At 44.0% G+C, this 16,749-nt stretch overlaps 1 protein-coding gene across 1 annotated transcript in view; it reads right to left on the bottom strand.

Annotated features, from left to right (window-relative positions):
* Positions 1-16,749, bottom strand: part of LOC137372335 (sentrin-specific protease 2-like) — a 115,636-nt gene that overhangs the window by 47,966 nt on the left and 50,921 nt on the right. The window contains exons 9-10 of the mRNA XM_068036197.1: positions 12,166-12,266; positions 7,249-7,309 (exon numbers count right to left, since the gene is read on the bottom strand). Of these exons, the coding sequence (XP_067892298.1) occupies positions 7,249-7,309; positions 12,166-12,266 (162 nt within the window). The remainder of the gene's footprint in view (positions 1-7,248; positions 7,310-12,165; positions 12,267-16,749) is intronic.

Consider the following 16,749-nt stretch of genomic DNA (forward strand, 5'->3'; position numbering starts at 1 on the left):
TGCTCCTATGTTATTATATGCTGGTGCCCAAGCCCTGCCAATTTAGTTTAGACCCTCACCAACCACACTAATGAACCTCCCCGCAAGGACATTGGTCCCAGTCTGTTGAGGTGCAACCTGTCCCTTGTAATAGGTGCCTCCTGCCCCAAAACTGAGCCTAATGCCCCAAAGATCTGAAGCTCTTCCTCCTGCACCATGCCTCAAGCCATGCATTGATACTCCCTATCTTCCTATTTTTACTCTCGCTAGTCTGTGGCACTGGGAGCAATCCAGAGATTACCAACTTTGAGGTCCTACTTTTTAACTTCCTCTATAGCTCCTGTAAGTCTGGTGATAGGACCCCAATACCTACCCTCCCTTTGTCGGTAGTACTGATGAGTACAACTTCTGGCTCATTCCCGTCCCCCTGCAGAATATGCAGCACCTTCTCTGTGATGTCCTGTGCAGCGAGTCTGCACTGCCAGCGCTGACTTCTGCCAGCAACGAGTCTGCACTACCAGCGTTGATCTGTGCCAGCAGCGAGTCTGCACTGCCAGCGTTGATCTGTGCCAGCAGCGAGTCTGCACTGCCAGCGTTGATCTGTGCCAGCAGTGAGTCTGCAGCCGGTGTTGATCTGTGCCAGCAGCGAGTCTGCACTGCCAGTGTTCATCTCTTCCAACAGCGAGTCTGCACTGCCAGCGTTGATCTGTGCCAGCAGCAGCGAGTCTGCACTGCCAGCGTTGATCTGTGCCAGCAGAGAGTTTGCACTGCCTGTGTTGATCTGTGCCAGCAGCGAGTCTGCACTGCCAGTGTTGATCTGTGCCAGCAGCGAGTCTGCACTGCCAGTGTTGATCTGTGCCAGCAGAGTCTGCACTGCCAGCGTTGATCTGTGCCAGCAGCGAGTCTGCACTGCCAGTGTTGATCTGTGCCAGCAGTGAGTCTGCACTGCCAGTGTTGATCTGTGCCAGCAGAGTCTGCACTGCCAGTGTTGATCTGTGCCAGCAGTGAGTCTGCATTGCCAGTGTTGATCTGTGCCAGCAGTGAGTCTGCACTGCCAGTGTTGATCTGTGCCAGCAGTGAGTCTGCACTGCCAGTGTTGATCTGTGCCAGCAGTGAGTCTGCACTGCCAGTGTTGATCTGTGCCAGCAGAGTCTACACTGCCAGTGTTGATCTGTGCCAGCAGCGACTCTGCACTGACAGCGTTGATCTGTGCCAGCAGTGAGTCTGCACTGCCAGTGTTGATCTGTGCCAGCAGTGAGTCTGCACTGCCAGTGTTGATCTGTGCCAGCAGAGTCTACACTGCCAGTGTTGATCTGTGCCAGCAGTGAGTCTGCACTGCCAGTGTTGATCTGTGCCAGCAGAGTCTACACTGCCAGTGTTGATCTGTGCCAGCAGCGAGTCTGCACTGACAGCGTTGATCTGTGCCAGCAGTGAGTCTGCACTGCCAGTGTTGATCTGTGCCAGCAGTGAGTCTGCACTGCCAGTGTTGATCTGTGCCAGCAGTGAGTCTGCACTGCCAGTGTTGATCTGTGCCAGCAGTGAGTCTGCACTGCCAGTGTTGATCTGTGCCAGCAGAGTCTGCACTGCCAGTGTTGATCTGTGCCAGCAGAGTCTGCACTGCCAGTGTTGATCTGTGCCAGCAGAGTCTGCACTGCCAGCGTTGATCTGTGCCAGCAGTGAGTCTGCACTCACAGCATTGACCTGTGCTATCAATGAATCTGCACTCAAAGCACTGACCTGTGCTGACAGCATGTCTACACTCCCAGTGTTGACCTTAATTTTTTTTCTGCTTTTCTGGACCAGTGAGCTCCACCTTATTTTGCCACCTTTTCCTATTTTAATTTGAGATCTAATCTACTTTCAATATCTCCCATCTTCTTGGTTTGAAGATAATTGGCAAAAGAACCATAAGGGAGATGAGCAAAATGTTTCTTTTAAAATCAGTAGGTTATGCTTATCTGGAATGCAATGCTTGTAAGGGTGGTAGAAGCAGATTCAAAGTAGTTTTCAAAAGGCAACTGGATTTATACTAGAAAGGGAAAATTTTGCAGGACTATGGGAAAAGCGCAGTTGAGTGGGACTAATCAAATGGCTCTTTCAATGAGCTGGCACAGGCATGATGAGCTGAATGGCTTCCTGCTGTTTTGTACCAATGAATGATTCTTTTCTAATGTGTTTAATTTCTTTTAAGCATTCTTCTGTTGTCTGAAGTGAATGTCAGCTCTCCTATTTTTCTCTTCAGCAGGTCATTTCACAGATACTTCCTCTCGTTTTTCCCACCCCCTCCTCTTTCTTAAGGTTCTATTAAAATCCTCTTATCTTTCATTCTTTCAATTCTAACTAAGGACTGTATGCATAAAACGTTCACTCATTCCTTCTCACCACAGACACTGATTACTCTGCTGTGTGTTTCAACATTTTCTGTTTTTGTTTCAGATTTCCAGCCTTTTAGTTGGAAAGCGATATAGACTGCAATTGCAAACATAGAAACATAGAAAATAGGAGCAGGAGTAGCCATTTGGTCCTTCGAGCCTGCACCTCCATTCATTATGATCATGGCTGATCATCTAACTCAGTAGCCTGTTCCCGCTTTCTCCCCATATCCTTTGATCCCTTTCGCCCCAATAACTATATCTAACAGCTTCTTGAAAACATACAATGTTTTGGCCTCAACTGCTTTCTGTGGTAGTGAATTCCACAGGCTCACCACTCTCCTCATCTCAGTCCTGAAAGGTTTGCCCAGTATCCTTAGACCATGACCCCTGGTTCTGGACTCCCCCACCATCGGGAACATCCTTCCTGCATCTACCCTGTCAAGTCCTGTTAGAACTTTATAGGTTTCTATGAGATCCCCCCTCACTCTTCTGAACTCCAGTGAATATAATCCTAACCGACTCAATCTCTCCTCATATGTCAGTCCCACCATCCCAGGAATCAGTCTGGTATACTTTTGCTGCACTCCCTCCATAGCAAGAACATCCTTCCTCAGATAAGGAGACCAAAACTGCACACAATATTCCAGGTATGGCCTCACCAAGGCCCTGTATAATTGCAGCAAGACATCCCTGCTTCTGTACTCGAATTCTCTCGCTATGAAGGCCAACATACCATTTGCCTTTTTTACCGCCTGTTGCACCTGCATGCTTACCTTCAGCGACTGGTGTACGAGAACACCCAGGTCTCATTGCATATTCCCCTCTCTCAGTTTATAGCCGTTCAGATAATAATCTGCCTTCCTGTTTTTACTACCAAAGTGGATAACCTCTATCCACATTATACTGCATCTGCCATGCATTTGCCCACTCACGTAACTTGTCTAAATCACCCTGATACCTCTCTGCATCCTCCTCACAACTCACCCTCCCACCCAGTTTAGTGTCATCTGCAAATTTGGAGATATTACATTTAGTTCCCTCATCTAAATCATAAATATATATTGTGAATAGCTGGGGTCCCAGCACCGATCCCTGCAGTACCCCACTAGTCACTGCCTGCCATTCAGAAAAAGACCCGTTTATTCCGACTCTTTGTTTCCTGTCTGCCAACCAATTTTCTATCCATCGCAATACACTACTCCCAATCCAATGCGCTTTAATTTTACACGCTAATCTCTTGTGGGACTTCGTCGAAAGCCTTCTGAAAGTCCAAATAAACCACATCCACTGGCTTCCCCTCATCAACTCTACTAGTTACATCCTCAAAACATTCTAGTAGATTTGTCAAGCATGATTTCCCTTTCGTAAAGTAATAGAAGATCCAGCAGCAGTTTGTTAAGAAATTACACTATGGTGAATCTACATGTTTACACAGTTGAAAGCATGGTTAAAGAAAACAATTAATCGGCACTTCAATGCTGCTTCTCGCTGAAGTGTTGACATCCAAAAGTACTTCATCAAAATGATAAAATGGAATCCACCAGCATCTGTACAGAATGAGATATTTATTATGCAAGATCTCTTTTGATCAACTTTGGATTTGGTGGTTTGCTCACGAGGATTGCCTCAAGCTGTGGAATGCCAAAGAGGCCAATCTACTGAACAACTTCCTAATTTTCTCTCCAGTTCGTTTTGCTTTTGTTCTGCAGAATCATGTTGGCCATCTTATTACTTCGTTTAAGTGGCTCTTCATGTCTGAAGCCCAGACAGCCAGTATGGGCAGGCTATTTGACTGGCAGCACAGCCAAGTCCAATTATGCTATCACCTGACACCCACAGCTGAATACTTTCAAACAGCAAGAAATGAACATCGGTCAAGAGAAAAACCTGAGCAATTTTCCCTTCACTAATCCAGAGACCAGTTGTAGCATTCAAATTTCTTTTACAGTTGAGATGAGCGAACTCTGCTCAGTCTGCTCATCAAGAGAGGCACTGGGGTAAGTTTTTAAGACATTTCTCGTCTCTTTCTCTTTTGTGTCTGTTTGCCCAAGCAGCTTGCCAAACTGAAAGTGCAGGCGAGAGATCTAGGCCCAGGCTTCCATCAATGTTGCCTTAACATCTGCTACTGGGACATGTGTGAGAGCAGCCTACAAAAAATGCTGTCTCCACTTTCCTCATGCTCCCTGTGCAGACCCACCTGGTTTCTGCTCGCCATCTGCCCACAGCTACACTGCTGAGATCAGGATCATCATGGAGAATATCACAGATGTCACATTTTTCTGTGGCATCCAAGATTTCTTCTATAAATTCAGTGACAGTGTTGGGGGCCACAGAAGGACAGTTCACATCACGGTCTTTGTGTCAAGCTTTGTCTAGCCTGTGAATCCAATATTACACCCAACTTTCTGCCATCCAGATTTCTCCAGAGTCTGCATGGAGCAGTCGCGAGCGAAGGTGTCGCGACACGACATGAAGAATTGCCTGTGCTATTTCCCACAGCTGCACCTCCAAAACGGTTACTTTAACTTAGCACAGATGGAATTTTCCCCTTACAATTCTTTTCAGGTCAGCATCCCACTATGACTCTGTTGATGACGGCAGTGACTAACTGAGACATACAAACGAAAAGATCCCCACATTTGACCCCTTTCTGTGATGTTACCCGATCACAAGTCAGACAGCAGCAGGGGTGCTATAAATAGTTCCCCTTGCAATGGAGAAGAGGAAAGTCAAATTACTAAATGTTTTCACTCCTGATCAGTATGTAGTGTCTCTTCCTTAGCTTAGGGTCGCTGATGTTAGGCGACACAAGGAACGGATTTACCTGCGATGGAAAATTCCCTCCCATAGTAAATTAGGAACAAACTCAGTGCAAGGTCTATAGTTTTCCATATAACCAGTCTGGGCAAAGAACTAGTTCCTGCCACAGTTTTCAGCGTGAAAAATCTGGGCATAGATCCAATTCCTGCTACAGTTTAAAACGTGACCATTCAGACCAATGCTGAGTAGCAGAGTTCTCACTGGTGTCCTGGGCTAACAGTTACCCTTCTTCTTACTGTGAGCCTTACTTCGGTTGTGGGTAAAATGTTGGAAAAGGTTATAAGAGACAGGATTTATAATCATCTTGAAAAGAATAAGTTCATTAGCGATAGTCAGCACGGTTTTGTGAAGGGTAGGTCGTGCCTCACAAACCTTATTGAGTTTTTCGAGAAGGTGACCAAACAGGTGGATGAGGGTAAAGCAGTGGATGTGGTGTATATGGATTTCAGTAAGGCGTTTGATAAGGTTCCCCACGGTAGGCTATTGCAGAAAATACGGAAGTATGGGGTTGAAGGTGATTTAGAGCTTTGGATCAGAAATTGGCTAGCTGAAAGAAGACAGAGGGTGGTGGTTGATGGCAAATGTGCATCCTGGAGTTTAGTTACTAGTGGTGTACCGCAAGGATCTGTTTTGGGGCCACTGCTGTTTGTCATTTTTATAAATGACCTGGAAGAGGGTGTAGAAGGGTGGGTTAGTAAATTTGCGGATGACACGAAGGTCGGTGGAGTTGTGGATAGTGCCGAAGGATGTTGTAGGGTACAGAGGGACATAGATAGGCTGCAGAGCTGGGCTGAGAGATGGCAAATGGAGTTTAATGCGGAAAAGTGCGAGGTGATTCACTTTGGAAGGAGTAACAGGAATGCAGAGTACTGGGCTAATGGGAAGATTCTTGGTAGTGCAGATAAACAGAGAGATCTTGGTGTCCAGGTGCATAAATCCCTGAAGGTTGCTACCCAGGTTAATAGGGCTGTTAAGAAGGCATATGGTGTGTTAGCTTTTATTAGTAGGGGGATCGAGTTTCAGAGCCACGAGGTCATGCTGCAGCTGTACAAAACTCTGGTGAGACCGCACCTGGAGTAATGCGTGCAGTTCTGGTCACCGCATTATAGGAAGGATGTGGAAGCTATGGAAAGGGTGCAGAGGAGATTTACTAGGATGTTGCCTGGTATGGAGGGAAGGTCTTACGAGGAAAGGCTGAGGGACTTGAGGTTGTTTTCGTTGGAGAGAAGGAGGAGGAGAGGTGACTTAATAGAGACATATAAGATAATCAGAGGGTTATATAGGGTGGATAGTGAGAGTCTTTTTCCTCGGATGGTGATGGCAAACACGAGGGGACATAGCTTTAAGTTGAGGGGTGATAGATATAGGACAGATGTCAGAGGTAGTTTCTTTACTCAGAGAGTAGTAGGGGCGTGGAACGCCCTGCCTGCAACAGTAGTAGACTTGCCAACTTTAAGGGCATTTAAGTGGTCATTGGATAGACATATGGATGAAAATGGAACAGTGTAGGTCAGATGGTTTCACAGGTCGGCGCAACATCTAGGGCCGAAGGGCCTGTACTGCGCTGTAATGTTCTAATTCTAATTCTAAAAATTCTTACATCACGCAAACCAGATTATCTGGTTACCACATTGCTATTTGTTGGACCTTGTTCTGTGCAAATTAGTTGCTGCATTTCCTACTTTGAAATAATGATTACACTTAAAAAGTTGTTCATTGGCTGTAAATTGTATTTGGACATCCTGACGTCACGAAAGGCACTCTATAAATGGAAGTCTTTCGTCCAATGTTGCCCAAATCAACTTTTGGGTAGATTTTACCATTGATTCGAAAATGTTCTGAAACTGTTCCAACTCATTTCACTTTAGTTCCTGTAAACATCAGAGCTCCCCTCTCTGGCTGGATTTGAACTGTTGTCCAGAGCAGTTGAAAAAGCTACATTCAAACCCATTCGCCTTGCCATTTACCAGCCTTGTTAACGTTTGAAAATAAACTTACTATATCAATAAGATGCACTGTTCATTGATTACACCATCTAACTATTTTATTTATTATGGAAATTAAATTTTCTTACCTTATATAGGCATTTGCTGATGCTGATTTGATAGTACTAGAGTTCTTCCCTCTGGATGAACCTGAAGTAACAGTAACATTGACTGTAACTAATTAATTGATTAATAACATGCCCTTATTTCTAAGTTAGATCAACAATTTTCACTCAGAAACCCCATGTAAATTAGTCAAACTTGTAGATGATACCAAGAATGACAAAATATGTAAATGTCTAGAACAATCATCGATAAAATTAAATATGGACACCTACAAATGGAAAGGAATTCAGGAAAGAGCTCGTCATCCAAAGACTAAGAATGTGGCACTCACCACCACAAGGAGTAGTTGAGGTGAATAGCATAGATGCATTTAAGGGGAAGAGTGAGGGAGAAAGGAACAGAAGGGTCTGCTGATAAGGTTAGAGGGAGAGGGGTAGGTGGAAGCACATGTGAAGCGCAAACACCAGCAAAGTGCAGATTGGCCAAACAGCCCGTTTCTGTGCTGTAAATGCTATTAGATGCTGAAAGACTGTTTCTCTTGGTTGTGGGGTCTAGAAGAAGGGGGCATAGTCTCAGGATAAGGGGTTGGTCATTTAGGACTGAGATGAGGAGAAATTTCTTCACTCAGAGGTTTATAAATCATTGGAATTCTCTGCCCCAGAGGACTGTGGATGTTCAGTTGTTACGTATATTCAAGTCTGAGACTGACAGATTTTTTAACTCTAAGGGAATCAAGGGGTATTGGGCAGGAAAGTGGAGTTGAAGTCGAAGGTCTACCATGGTCTACTGAATAGGAGAGCAGGTTGTAGGGATTGTATGGCTTTCTCCTCTTATGTTTTTATGGAAAGAAAATAATGGGCAACATAAGTAATTCATGAATGGCACTGAAATAGCTAAAGATGAAACTGAAAGAGAAGTGAGGATCTTATTAGACTTGACACTTAACATGTCGAGCAGAAATCAATGAAGTAAACAGAATCTTCAACTGCACAACAAAAGTCAGGTCAATAAAAGTCAGAGGAAGTCATGCTCAAACTGCATGTGCTTTGGTCAGATCACAACTTTCGTAGTATATGCAGTTCTGGTAACTGAGTTTAGAAAACAGTCACAAAATTAGCAGCAGTTATGAGGAAAGACCAGAGAAACATGGACTTTTCAGCCTCAAAAGGAGCTGTTTCCGAAGCAGCTGGAAAATTGACAACAGGAGGGGAAGTAAAGGGTGGTTATGGATGGAAATGCATCTGCACGGCAAGGGAGCGCTAGTGAGGCACCATAGTGATTAATGCTGGGACTACTTTGCATGGAATGCTTTGCCTCAAGGTGTGTTTGCGGTAGAAAATGATGCATTGATTAAGGGAAAACTGATGGCATTTGAAGTACAGGAAATACAGGCTTACAGTGAAAGGAGAAGATTTTGGGATTGATTTTGGGATTAGTTTTGGGAATCAGCTGGCATAGACAAGAGGCTAAATGGCCTCCTTCTATGCTGTGAATATTTACGGTTTTACAAATAATTTGGAGCTGGCGGACATAAAAAAAGCTGACTAATATAACAAAGAACATCAATTGAAAGCGGTGGGGGGGGGTGGGGGGGAAGGCATGGGGGAGTCATCAAACAATAGTAAACAGGGTAAAACAAATACAATGGGTAATCTGGACAGGTTAGGAAGATGAGTTGGCTGATTTCCATTCTCTCTAACCTAGAGATTACTGGACAGCAAAAAAGTGCAGGATAACCCTGGCTAATATTTTCCATCTCTATCCTAAAGGAAGTTTATTTATTTTGGTTATAATGTGTCTAGTGCCACGCCAGCTGAGATCAGCTAACTCAGCACAGGCAGAACCTGGGATCCACCTGGTCAGTGTCAACTACTAGTTGGGAAACTTACTGAGCCATCAGGTAGCCATTCTTGGGATTTCTCTGTATTATCAGGTTGTAGAGGGATAATCTCAAACTCTTCCTTTTGTGACACTTCCCAGTGGCTACTCACCTCCATCAGGAAATGGATTAACTTAAGAGTCACTAACAATGCAGTTTGCAAATGGTCTGTTGAAAGGACAGGCCAATTCCATACTCACTGCTCTGATACATAACATCTCTCCAGCTCAAGGTTAGTTTGGATTGAAGGTAAAGGGAATGAAGAGTTTGGATTGAAGGTGAAGGGAATTAAGGGATATGGGAACAAGGAGGATAAATGTGATTAAAACTGTTTGTTCGTGTTCAAAGTAAATGCCAACACAGGCTGGTTGGGCCGAAAGGATCTGTGTTGCAATTTCTGTGCATGTCTATGAACTGATAAGTAGTAAAGGGAATAAAATACCATTAGGAAAGAGAAATAACTGGCGGGAATATAAACTAAATGGTTCGAGGCTACATGGCTCACCAGACAAGTGAGAGATCTTGGGATGCAGGTCACTGAAACTAGCAGTGCAGAGAGCAGTAGCAGTAAGAAGAGCTAACTGAATGTTGGAATGTGTACCAAGATGGATAGAGCACAAATCCCAGGTAGTGATAATGAATCTGTAAATGGGATTAGTGTGGTCACGCCTGGAATACTGTGCACAGTTCTGATCACTGAAGGATATTCAGGCACGGGAATCAAGGCTACGGGCCAAGTGCTGGAAAATGGGATTTGAATAGATAGGTGCTTGATGGCCGGCACAGACACGATGGGCCGAAGGGCCTGTTTCTGTGCTGTATAACTCTATGACTCTATAACACTGCAGGATAAACAAACTGATACCTAGTTTAGAACACTTGAACTATGTGGAGAGGTTGAAGAACATGGGATTCTTGACACTGGAAAAGAGAAGGCTCAGGAAAGGTTTTAAAAAATTTGCTCTTGGTATGTAGGCATTGCTGGTAAGGTTGTATATATTACACATACCTTGTCCCGAAGAACTAAGTGGACTTTCTTCTTAAACCACTGCAGTGGCTTACACAGATGGTGCTCCATGAAGGTGATAGGTAACGGATTTAAGAATTTTGACCCATTGATGTTGAGAGGAAGGAGATACAAGTTCAAGCTAAAATGGTGCATGATTTGGAGGGGAACTCAGAGGTCCTGTGATACTGTTTGCTTTCAGCTTTCTTGATGGTAACAGATTGTGGGGCTGAGAGGTTGAAGCAAGCTTGGTGAGTTCATGATTCTTAATGGAATAAATAAATTGAACCCAATAAAAAGTTTTAAATTGCCAAAGATTGTAGAGCCAGGGGCCATGGGCTCAAGCTTAGGGGAGAAGATTTCAATTTAATGACTTTATACTGGATACCCAGCATTACATCTTTAAAGGAGTTTTACAGACCCTCTACTATTGTAGTTGATCAATAACCCTGGAAAAGGTTCAAAGAAGGGTCCGTAGATTGATACAGAGTTTAAAAAGCCTTAGAAATTTGGGAGTTTTACTTTGGAAAAGTGCAGCCATCAAGGAAAAATGATTGAGGCCTTTAAAATAGTCAAAGGATTAGACACAGTTCTCATGGATAAGCTATCTGAACTAAGTAGATCAGGGAGGACCAAGAACACAAATACAAATTGCAAAAGCGTAGAATTAGCTTACATGCTTGGAGATACTTCTTTTTGCAGTGTTTCTGACCTTTGGAAATAAGCTGTCAAATTGTGTAGTGAGTGTGGATTCACTGCAAGCATTCAAAAGGAAGCTGGATGATCTGAACTTATAGAAGGTTGGTTGGTCACCAGGGGCTACAGTCACTGGTCAATGTGATCTTTCATAGTTTTCCTGATCACCTTCCAGGGGTTGGGCAGGAATTTTTCAGTTTCTTTTTCCTAAGTTGGCCAAAGTTGTTTTTTTTGTTTCTCCTAGGTGTGCCGCTGTGGGATGGAATAGGATGATGATATGTGTTACACGGTGTTGTGATGGCATAATTTTGATTGACCAGCTGCTTCTTTTCCTGCCATTTTTCATTTTTATGTGCGTTTTAACAATCCCTCTCACAAGACATTGTTCTTTTTGTCTGAATTCAAGTTAAGTTCAACATGGTTAGATGCAAAGGAAAATAGTCCTTTCAGTCCCAAATAGAGAAGACTACCCCCTAATGTACCTATGTCATTACTCCATTTCCCACTCTAGCTATTCTGGAGCTAATTTTGTGCCAATTACTAGTGAATCAGGGATACATTCGTGCAATAGGCTCAAGCTCACTGTGAACTTGGTTGACACTAGTCAGTCTCCTTTCAGAGAGTCTTTACAGCCAAAATATAAATCAAATTCTTGAGGATTTATGTAGTCCCTTTATGTGGTGGAAAGCTGAGTTTGAGCTTTGCTCAGAGAGATCCTATCTTACCTTAAGGCCGGTGATTATTCTGTTAGTAATAAATGTCTCAACAATATGGCAATTATATATAAACATTCAGTAAACTACCATTTAAAAATAAGTCTTGCTGTACTTTCCTATGGATCTCACTGCTGTAATATGCTATAATATGTTTATTGGAACTATTAAATCATATGGAAACAGAAATCACATTTAGCCAATACAATTTAATATTGTGTTTCTTTTCCTTCCTCACCTCAAATTCCTTGTACCACCATTACTCCATCCTAATATTGTACAGTTTAAAATCCTCTTTCCAGATACAACTGAGGGCTGTATTATACCAAGGGACTTTTCTTTTACACTGAAGGCTCGATATAAGTGCAAATTGTTAGTGTAAGGACAAAATCTGGAGTGCAGGTCAGAAGGGACAGTGCAGCTGAGCTGGTGACTACATTCTGAGTGAGCTACAGTATCATCCGCTGCAATGCTTCACAAAGAGGATAATGATTCGTACTTTAAATCTCTGAAAATGACCAATATTTCTTGTCTTACACACATATGCATACATTATTTCACTTTCATAAGCATTAAACAACTAATATTTTTCCAAAATCAAATATAAATTCCTTTCAGTGAAAGTTGGTGAAACAGCTGTGCTTACCCAGCTTTAGTGTTGGCAGTACTATTGGATTATTTTCAAAGTCAGTGAGTCTATCCTTGGATCCAGCCTTTATGCGATGACACTGGCTGGGACTGGCAGAACTGCAAACAGCAAAGACAGTATGAAATCTTTGAGGAACGGCACAGTTTTTGCACAAAAATATTAACAATGAAGGCATTTTAGGAACACTTTTCTGATCAGTTCCTAATTCCCAAATGAAAAGCTGCCCTTCTTCACCATGGCAAAGAACAAATCAGACTTTAAAAAGCAACAAAATGTTGAAAAAACACAGCAGATCCCACAGCTTCTGAAATTGTTTCAGTTATTGATCCATCATCAAAAGTGGAAGAAAAAGAAAGCTACTTAATGAAACTCCACAAAACAGATGGGACCTTGCCGTGTGCAAATTAACTGCTGTGATTTCCTACATTAAAGGGTGACTACACTTGAAAAGTACTTCATAGGATGTCCCAAAGTGCTTCACAGCCAAAGATTGTGAAAAGTGCTATAATCATGGAAGCATTCAGCACTGAAGAGGGCCATTCTGCTCATTATGCCTGTGGGGGCTCTTTTGCAAGAGCTACCCGATTTCTTCCATTCCCCTGCACTTTCCTTATAGCGCTGCATATTTTTCCTTTTCAAGTATTTACTCAATTCCCTTTTGTAAGTTACTATTGAATCTGCTCACACCACCCTTTCAACAATGCCGAGTAAAAAAAAAATTGCATCATCTCCACCCTGGCTTTTTTTGCCAAATACCTTATATCTGTGTCCTCTGGTTAACAGCCCCGTGGAAAGTTTCTCCCTGTCTACCATATCAAAACTCCTCATAATTTTATGCACCTATATTAAATCTCCTCCTAGCCTCTTTTCCAAGGAGAACAAGCTCAGCTTCTCTAGTCTCTTCACAGAAATATATTCCCTCATTCCTCATACCATTCTAGCTTTCATTGCAGCAGCTTTTACGGGAGCAGAGAGTACGAGCGAGTGAGCAGCTGGGAAGGTCAGTTTAAAGTAAACTTAATTTCTTTCTGTTTTCGGCGGAGACCAGGGGGCTGCTGGGTAAGTAAAACCCTATATATTTGGGCCGTTTAAAATAACTTGCCTTTCATTGCACCAGCTTTTTCGGGAGCAGAGAGTGCGAGCGAGTGAGCAGCTGGGAAGGTCAGTTTAAAGTAAACTTAATTTCTTTCTGTTTTCGGCGGAGACCAGGGGGCTGCTGGGTAAGTAAAACCCTATATATTTGGGCCGTTTCTGAACTTTTCGTTCCTTTTTCATTTAACTAAGTTTAAGCTTAAGATTAAAAATGGCAGGAGATCTCAGACCCGTGACATGCTCCTCTTGCTCAATGTGGGAGCTCAGGGACATGGCTGATGTCTCTGACTCCTTCACGTGCAGGAAGTGTGTCCAGCTGCAGCTCTTGTTAGACCGCATGACGGCTCTGGAGCTGCGGATGGACTCACTTTGGAGCATCCGCGATGCTGAGGAGGTCGTGGATAGCACGTTTAGCGAATTGGTCACACCGCAGATTAGGATTGCTGAGGGAGAAAGGGAATCGGTGACCAAAAGGCAGAGGAAGAGCAGGAAGGCAGCGCAGGTGTCCCCTGCGGTCATCTCCCTCCACAACAGGTATACTGTTTTGGATACTGTTGAGGGAGATGGCTCACCAGGGGAAGGCAGCAGTAGCCAGGTTCATGGCACCGTGCCTGGCTCTGCTGTTCAGAAGGGTGGGAAAAAGAATGGAAGGGCTATAGTCATAGGGGATTCGATTGTAAGGGGAGTAGATAGGCGGTTCTGTGGTCACAAACGAGACTCCCGAATGGTATGTTGCCTCCCAGGTGCACGGGTCAGGGATGTCTCAGATCGGCTGCAGAACATTCTGAAGGGGGAGAGTGAACAGCCAGTTGTCGTTGTGCACATAGGCACCAATGATATAGGCAAAAAATGGGATGAGGTCCTACTAGCAGAATTTAGGGACTTAGGAGCCAAGTTAAAAAGTAGGACCTCAGAGGTAGTAATCTCCGGATTGCTACCAGTGCCACGTGATAGTCAGAGTAGAAATGAAAGAATAGTCAGGATGAATGCGTGGCTTGAGAGATGGTGCAGGAGGGAGGGGTTCAGATTTTTGGGACATTGGGACCGGTTCTGGGGGAGGTGGGGCTATTACAAATTGGACGGTCTGCACCTGGGCCGGACTGGAACCAAGGTCCTTGGGGGTGCTTTTGCTAACGCTGTTGGGGAGGGTTTAAACTAATGTGTCAGGGGGATGGGAATCAAATGAGGAGGTCAGTGGACAGTAAGGATGTAGTAACTAAAGCCTGTAAGGAACTAGATAATGAAGTCAGCATGACTAAGGGAAAAAGTAGGCAGGGAGCAGATGATGAAAGCAAAGGGACTGGTGGTCTGAGGTGTATTTGTTTTAATGCAAGAAGTGTAGTAGGTAAGGCAGATGAACTTAGGGCTTGGATTAGTACCTGGGAGTATGATGTTATTGCTATTACTGAGACTTGGTTAAGGGAAGGGCATGATTGGCAACTAAATATCCCAGGATACCGGTGCTTCAGGTGGGATAGAGAGGGAGGTAAAAGGGGTGGAGGAGTTGCAGTACTGGTCAAAGAGGATATCACAGCTGTGCTGAAGGAAGGCACTATGGAGGACACGAGCTGTGCGGCAATATGGGCAGAACTCAGAAATAGGAAGGGTGCGGTAACAATGTTGGGGCTGTACTACAGGCCTCCCAACAGCGAGCATGAGATAGAGGTACAAATATGTGAACAGATTATGGAAAGCTGTAGGAGCAACAGGGTGGTGGTGATAGGAGATTTTAATTTTCCCAACATTGACTGGGATTCACTTAATGTTAGAGGTCTAGATGGAGCAGAATTTGTAAGGAGCGTCCAGGAGGGTTTTCTAGAGCAGTATGTAAATAGTCCAACTCGGAAAGGGGCCATACTGGACCTGGTGTTGGGAAATGAGCCGGGCCAGGTGGTTGACGTTTCAGTAGGGGACTACTTTGGGAATAGTGATCACAATTCCGTAAGTTTTAGAATACTCATGGATAAAGACGAGAGTGGTCCTAAAGGAAGAGTGCTAAATTGGGGGAAGGCCAACTATACCAAAATTCAGCAGGAGCTGGGGAATGTAGATTGGGAGCAGCTGTTTGAAGGTAAATCCACATTTGATATGTGGGAGGCTTTTAAAGAGAGGTTGATTAGCGTGCAGGAGAGACATGTTCCTGTGAAAATGAGGGGTAGAAATGGCAAGATTAGGGAACCATGGATGACAGGTGAAATTGTGAGACTAGCTAAGAGGAAAAAGGAAGCATACATAAGGTCTAGGCGGCTGAAGAAAGACAAAGCTTTGAAAGAATATCGGAATTGTAGGCACAATCTGAAACGAGGAATTAAGAGGGCTAAAAGGGGTCATGAAATATCTTTAGCAAACAGGGTTAAGGAAAATCCCAAAGCCTTTTATTCATATATAAGGAGCAAGAGGGTAACTAGAGAAAGGATTGGCCCACTCAAGGACAAAGGAGGAAAGTTATGCGTGGAGTCAGAGAAAATGGGTGAGATTCCAAACGAGTACTTTGCATCGGTATTCACCGAGGAGAGGGACATGACGGATGTTGAGGTTAGGGACAGATGTTTGATTACTCTAGGTCAAGTCGGCATAAGGAGGGAGGAAGTGTTGGGTATTCTAAAAGGCATTAAGGTGGACAAGTCCCCAGGTCCGGATGGAATCTATCCCAGGTTACTGTGGGAAGCGAGAGAGGAAATAGCTGGGGCCTTAACAGATATCTTTGCAGCATCCTTAAACACGGGTGAGGTCCCGGAGGACTGGAGAATTGCTAATGTTGTCCCCTTGTTTAAGAAGGGTAGCAGGGATAATCCAGGTAATTATAGACCGGTGAGCCTGACGTCAGTGGTAGGGAAGCTGCTGGAGAAGATACTGAGGGATAGGATCTATTCCCATCTGGAAGAAAATGGGCTTATCAGTGATAGGCAACATGGTTTTGTGCAGGGAAGGTCATGTCTTACCAACTTAATAGAATTCTTTGAGGAAGTGACAAAGTTGATTGATGAGGGAAGGGCTGTAGATGTCATATACATGGACTTCAGTAAGGCGTTTGATAAGGTTCTCCATGGTAGGTTGATGGAGAAAGTGAAGGCGCATGGGGTCCAAGGTGTACTAGCTAGATGGATAAAGAACTGGCTGGGCAACAGGAGACAGAGAGTAGCAGTGGAAGGGAGTTTCTCAAAATGGAGACGTGTGACCAGTGGTGTTCCACAGGGATCCGTGCTGGGACCACTATTGTTTGTGATATACATTAATGATTTGGAGGAAAGTATAGGTGGTCTGATTAGCAAGTTTGCAGACGACACTAAGATTGGTGGAGTAGCAGATACTGAAGGGGACTGTCAGAGAATACAGCAGAATATAGATAGACTGGAGAGTTGGGCAGAGAAATGGCAGATGGAGTTCAATCAGGGCAAATGCGAGGTGATGCATTTTGGAAGATCCAATTCAAGAGTGAACTATACAGTAAATGGAAAAGTCCTGGGGTAAATTGATGTACAGAGAGAT

Source organism: Heterodontus francisci, chromosome 7 (assembly GCF_036365525.1).
Source record: "Heterodontus francisci isolate sHetFra1 chromosome 7, sHetFra1.hap1, whole genome shotgun sequence".
Taxonomy (NCBI): domain Eukaryota; kingdom Metazoa; phylum Chordata; class Chondrichthyes; order Heterodontiformes; family Heterodontidae; genus Heterodontus; species Heterodontus francisci.